General features: G+C 38.0%; 2 protein-coding genes across 2 annotated transcripts in view; both read left to right on the top strand. All coding sequences in view use genetic code 11, as the record gives it.

The window, feature by feature from the left end:
* On the top strand, positions 1-1,041 carry EGR_06537 (Forkhead box protein J3; the record flags this gene model as incomplete). The annotated part of the gene is made up of 5 exons (XM_024495786.1): positions 1-211; positions 283-326; positions 358-798; positions 833-976; positions 1,024-1,041. 5 exons carry the CDS (start codon positions 1-3, stop codon positions 1,039-1,041), a joined length of 858 nt encoding a protein of 285 aa, XP_024349746.1.
* A 3,481-nt stretch (positions 1,042-4,522) lies between these two features.
* Positions 4,523-6,650, top strand: part of EGR_06538 (hypothetical protein) — a gene marked incomplete at both ends in the record, with an annotated part of 4,544 nt that continues 2,416 nt past the window's right edge. The window contains one exon of the mRNA XM_024495787.1: positions 4,523-4,625. Coding sequence (XP_024349747.1) covers positions 4,523-4,625 — 103 coding nt within the window. The remainder of the gene's footprint in view (positions 4,626-6,650) is intronic.

The raw sequence follows: 6,650 nt of genomic DNA on the forward strand, positions 1-6,650 counted from the left end.
ATGGTAAACGGAATGGGTTTTGAAATCCAAACAGCAAATGATCACCAACAGGCAACACTTTGTAAGAGTATTTCTTCAATGTTTAGGGATCCTTGTTTAGTTTTATTCAACGAATTTCGCATTCATTTAATAGATAGGCAATCTCTTTATAACTTGAAGATTAGATTTGCAAGATATAGTTACAAAAAATACAACAACTCCAATGTTTATGGTTAGAACATGTTTAAGGCAAGCGTTTTTTACATGGTCAATGACGGATTTTCTTCTTATAGCCTTACTTAGAAAATATTTTCGTATTCTTACATCTAAATTTCTTCGAAAATAAAGTCAGCAGATTAGCATCGTTTTATGTGTTAGATTTTTATGCTGAAGTCTAAAAGCTCTAGAATATGCAGTGATTTTGCTGCATTTCAGGATCGTAAATTAGACTGTGGTTTGTTTAAGCTGCTTGACGCGGTCGCACGTTTGAACGATTTTAAACGTGACGGCAAAATGACTGAAATCGACGACAGCCTGACAGCAATGGATTGGCTCGTTAATCCCGCAATTGACCTACTTTCGGGACTAAAAATTAATGCCTTTTTGTTTGATCAAGTTTCCCAATCGGAAACGAGGGACTATATGCGTGGGAACATAAAATCCGAACCCACCCACCCAGATAAACCTCCTTACAGTTACGCCGAATTGATCAAAAAGGCAATAGAGTCTTCTCCTCAGCATAAAATGACCCTAAATGAAATTTATGAATGGATCTGCAGGAATTTTCCTTACTACCGCGATGGCCAAAACGGATGGAAGGTAAGTGGCCGCTTCAAATGATGCTTAAGTCTAGAACTCGATACGACACAACCTCTCACTTAATCGATCATTTCGGAAAATAGCAAGGCGACCAAATGAACCTGGCAGAGGGTCGTTCTGGCGAATTATTGGTGATAAGAATAAATTCAAGCCACCCATTTTTACCAAAACTCAACAGGTAGGCCATAATTTTGCTTAAACATTGATCATATTTTGTTTTATAAGTCTTTAAAACTGTGGTAAATTGCAAAAATTGGCAACAAGGCCTAGAAATTTTTGAAAAATAGGGTAACTACTTTCTTGAACAATTTATCACTTTTGATTTGGATTAACAATTTTTTAAACTTTTTGGAGGATACCTGTAATTTTGTTTAGTCTTAAGACTGCTTAGGATATTTTGGTTTATTTCTAAAGCAGATTTAAGTGCTCAATTGACCTGTTGGTAATTTGAGTCTATGTTTCCTATATTTCAAGGCAAAACTGATGGTTTTAGAGATAAGAATTAATTGATTGTTTTGCTTGTTCTTAAGCAAATTAGATGCTATATCCGTCTGCTGAGATCCACTTGATTTTAATTCACTCATTAGCGCACAAATTGCCGAGGTTTTTCTGATTTATCACAAAATTTCTCCTCCTCTACTCCATAGTTGAGAAAGATTTTTCCTTGATCTGGGTTTCCAAAATTATCTACTAAAATATTATGAAATAAGAATTACAACTGGTTGTATTTATGTCCAGATTGCCGGTAAATTTTCAACCACACATGAGCAGAATGAGGTTCAATCAAACTTTCCGTTTTGAAGAAATAATCTGTTGACAAAGTGTCCCACTACCAAGGAGTTTTTATTGCCAAAAATAAGATAACTTATAAGATTTATTAAAAGTACTTTGTTGATTGAAGTAATCACATAAGGAATTTTTTATCCTTTTCCAAAGAAACTCAAGTTTCCGAATTTCTTCTTTTTTGAAGTTTTGTTTTGAAAAACAAGGCGTCTCAGCCCACTTACTTTCGTTATTACAACCCTTTTACCTGCCACCTGTCTGTTCTACAATACATGTGATTACGTGATTGTGTAATACTGGCATCAAAAAGAAGTAGTAATCCCCTCCCTTCTTCCTTCTCTTTGTAAAGTGCATTAAGGTTCTCGGTGCGGTATGAAGCCTTGCATTGTTTAGTCCAAATAGCATAAGATAAAGTGGTATCCTATAGGTACAGGGTCACTAGTGCTAGTGAATAGACCATTTGAGAAGAACCAACTAAGTGCTCTTTCGTTAGCAAATAATTTACAAATCATAGTGTCCTTTAAAGTATGTGAGGCAAAGAAGACAGCGAAGAGCAAATTGATAATCTTCGGGGGTTGTATTCTGACATCTGCTGTTTGGGTATGTAAGTGGGTCCCACTTAACGGGTAAATTCCACGACTTTTTCCCTAGTTGGCTTAAACTGTGAAAATTGATCATTTTATCATTTGTGCCTCACGCCACTGAAAGCTTCTGACACCATAATCTCAAATTATTACATCAATGACAAAATATGCTCCTTTTATTAAAAGATGAGGACCCTCTTCTCCTGCATAGTTTTATCGTCGACAGGAGCACATTGTTTAACCCAATTCAGGACGGCAATATTCTGCTATCTCGGCTACCCCAAAATGTGCTGATAGGCTTTTACATCTTTAGAAGCAGGCTTATTTGTTACTTAACGAAAACGGGTTCATAGCATATCCGTTGTCGTCATCAAAGCGATATTATTATCTGATGAGCTTCTTAAAAAGGCGAAAACATTGTCGAGAATGCAAATAAAGACCACCGTATTGATAGGGTCACACATTTCCATATCTTATAAGGTGTACAAACGAACAAGTCTTCTCAGGGTTTATAACAAGTCATTATTGACAAGTTATGTCGAAAACCACATGATTTCTTGCGATTACCTTAATGTAGGTTGACGAAACACGTGTGTGACCTAGAGATTTCATAGGTGACAAATTACCCAAAACGAGGAAGATTACTTGCGAATAAATTCCTATTTTAAGTTAAATTTCTTACAGATTCTTGAAAGACACTTTGCCTGTAATATTAGCAAGAAGAATTTTGCTAGATTTAAATGGGATATTTTGTAGTGTCGTTATGATTCTCCATTACTTCTTCTCACTTATCACTGCTGTTTGATTTGAGACGCAAGTCTGTGGATAGCGCAAAATATGCTTCACATTTTTTGCAAATTCTTAAATTTTGCTAATTATTTAAAGTATGCTCCGTCTAATTAAAAGTGGAATCACTTCATCATAATGTAAGGTGGATATGAGATGCAAAAAATTGTATCGGATGACCGGAAAAATTGATACCCTTTTTTGGTGTAGCCTGCTGCAATGTCACCTTGCAACTTGTAGGCGGTTATAAGATGCATTCCACGGTCGTATTTAAATCCACTTCTCAGTTGGCAGACTGTAGAAAATTTTCTCAAAGTTTGGTGCATAGTTTTTTGAGGAGGCACCCAAATCATCACCTCAAGAAGGCCCTTTATTCGTGAAAGCAGGGAAAAATGCGTGTCAATGCCAGCTAAAAGAAGTTCAGTTTACCAGTGATTAGCAGTGGAAGTTACTGGACAAATTTGTCCCATCCACGTCAATAACTGTCAGACGGGAGTTGATAAAGTTTGAGGAAGTAGCAAGTCGTGTCGTACACAGTTGGATTTACTTTATCAATTGACTGATTAAATGATTGACTGACCACCTTGACCCTAGAAGTGGCCTTGGCTACCCACCCCTCTCTCAACTGACTACTCGCCTCACATGTTTATGGGATCACTCCACCCCTAGACGACTTTGGTAGACTAGTTGGGGGACTAAGAAACTTTATTCTAGCTGTAAAGGCGCCTAGACTGCTTGGATGATCATTTCATCGAAGGGCATGTCTTAAGAGACTTTCAGAATTCACTCAAATTTTTTTCCCATTTTACCAGAAGAACAGCACACATTTATTTGAATACCTCTCCCATGCTACATTTCTACTTTTTCTAAGCCGAGAAAAGTACTTTTTTCACTTAGCCGTAGCAAAACAATAGATACGTGCATTGAGTAATGAATTTTTTTATGAACCATTTGAATGCAAGGGATTCTCCCATTTCACATTGTATACCGTTTTCCTTTTTAAAAAGGATGGAATCGAGTGGGCGAGGTACTTAAACCACCGCATAAAATAAGCAGATAAGTAATTTTTCTCAAAGGGACACTTTCTTATCGTTTTTTGATTATCTAATAAGTATTACTCACATGAATAAAGTCGTATTCTTAAATGTGAGCCTGAACTGGACAAGAAGAAGCTGTCAAAAATAGGTCCAAAGTAACAACGGATAAAATTATTGTCAATCTAGAAACACTGACAGATAACGTCACCTTTTTTCTTAGAAGCGTACTTTTGCAATTTGATGATTTTTCGGTGTGCTTATTCGTTTCACAAATGGTGAAATATGAAAACCATTTCGCATCACATGTTAGTAGGTCACGCAGCCAGTCAATCAACAATTTAGACGCAGTGAGGAAGAATTTTGTAGTCTTAGACATTTTTTATTATCCACTACCCTTTGTTTGGACCCATTGGCTCAATGGCTTCCACGACTTTCTTTGTAGATGTAAAGCAGTTGTTTCAGCGTCCATGATCGACATCACTAAAGCTCCTTCTTAATTCATTATTAGTGATACGTAATATCTCGAAACTACCAATGTTGGATAGTCTTGTTGAATATACTCCATATCTGAGTGGTATGGCATTAGAATCGAAGACCAAATGGTCTGCTATCTTCTCCAGATGTTACTCAGTACAGAGTACGAGAAGGAATACCATACGGATAGATTTAGGCATATCTATACTTCAAAGTGCCCTATAAGTAGTCACCTTTATGCGTCTTTACATGTCGCAACTAGTGACTTCAACGAGCTATTTAAAAACCGCATGGTTTAGTTCGGCCATCTGATAATCAAAAAGAAAAATGACCTATTTTCCAAGCCACTCAAATAGCCAGAATATCAAAATATATTGACCTTGCGGATTTAACTCATGACACAAATTGACTGTTTTGATAACCCCGCTTGACCTTGAGTTCACATCTTCTACTTTCCTATCCTCACTAGCAGGTTCATGTCTTCTTACATGGATTTGGTCCTCTAGTGCACTAATTGCTCTCGCGTAGTCACGCAATTCTCTAATGGATGTTTTTTAGATCCTTCTACCCCCTTCTTCGTCCCCCCTTCTGGCCCCTCCTGTTTAGCTTTTGGCCATGCAACAGACTTGCATGATTGAACGTCAGCACGAAACAGGAATACTCCCTTGTGTCATTAGAGGGACATGATGGTGCCTCCCATGGGAATAAAAGCACTATTTTTGGTTGTGTTTGATTTGATTAGAAAATATGAAGCTTCAGTAGATAGTAGCGTTTAAAGATGGTAGATTTTTCTGAGGCTATTTGTCATTGACCTATGTAACCAAAATAAACAATTGGCGAGTACACTTGACATGTGTCTGAATAAAGAAACATTTTTTATCATCTGATCTTGGAAGTGGGGCATGTCCCATGCAGAAGAGGGGCCTGCTCTGAAACAAAAGTGTAGATGAGCTGAAATCACCTCTAGTGGAAGAAAGGAATCATCCATTCATCCATCTAATCACCCTGTATTCATCGACTCATTCTCCTACTCGTTTCGGATCTGCTCCATTTCCATTTACTAATCCCTGTCCTGTTCTCATTTTGCCCTCACCCATCCCGCATTCATCCATCCATCTCTCTGTCTTAAAAAATGAAGTGGGTGGGGTGGAGGCAACCCGTTGTACGAGATGGTAAAGGGACCCTATGGATGGGTGGGTGGCTGGATGGATGGATGCATGGATACAATGTGGAAACAGGATGAATGGATAAATTTGCTCCAACAAATTATTTAAAACAGTGACCTCTGAATCTGTAATGTCAGGATTCTAGGAATATTAACTCCGCAGGTCATGACCACACCAATTTGAATGAAGGAGTGCTGGAGCGGAGTCTTAAAAACGTAAAATAATTGTCGAATAGGTTACTCGGACATTCGATATAAATGCTGGCTCTACCCGTGTCTTGATTCTTGATGACTCTAAGTATAGCGTTTCTGGACTAGGTAGACGCCTAATTGACAGTTGACAGAGAGAGATAGTCAAGAGCAACTAGACACTTTATCCCGACATTTGAGCCTATCTTAAGGAAGGAGGATGGGAACCCTTTTGCGGCAGACATTTGGCGATTGTTTTAAGTTTCTAAAAGTGGCAGTGATAGTTTGCCCAGAAATAGATAGAGCCAACGACGGTAGATAAAAAAGCCTCAAAAAGGATTTGTGCTGAGCCATCACCCAAAGATTTAACAAGTGTCTAAACCTCCTGTAGGTTTCACCATTAAAAACAACAAAGTGCAAGGCACCTATCCCCCGAAATTCACCAATACAATCCAAGGCTTCCACGAGTGAACCTTCCGGATCGATTCCAGGAAACCTGTGCAATGCTCCGTTTGGAGTTGGATCGAATTTTAGTAACTCCTTCAGCGAGGAACAACCTGACGATAAATTGGTGCGTCATTGTTTCCCATTTTTGTGAACTGATAAAAGATGACTTTGGTTACCATGGTTAATAAAGCCGACGACTTGTTAAAAATAAAATTAAGTTGAATTTTAAATTAACAACAGAAGAAAGAACTTAATTCTCCTACCGAGGATATGAATTCGTTCTTCCAGCACGCCGTTTCTTCCCCTTGGTGTAATTTCCGCTTAAGTTTTGCCAACACCCTTTCCCTTCTTGTACATTTATACACTCTCCTAGATCTCAAGGACTGT

The sequence above is a fragment of the Echinococcus granulosus genome (genome assembly GCF_000524195.1).
Source record: "Echinococcus granulosus chromosome Unknown EG_S00059, whole genome shotgun sequence".
NCBI lineage: Eukaryota > Metazoa > Platyhelminthes > Cestoda > Cyclophyllidea > Taeniidae > Echinococcus > Echinococcus granulosus.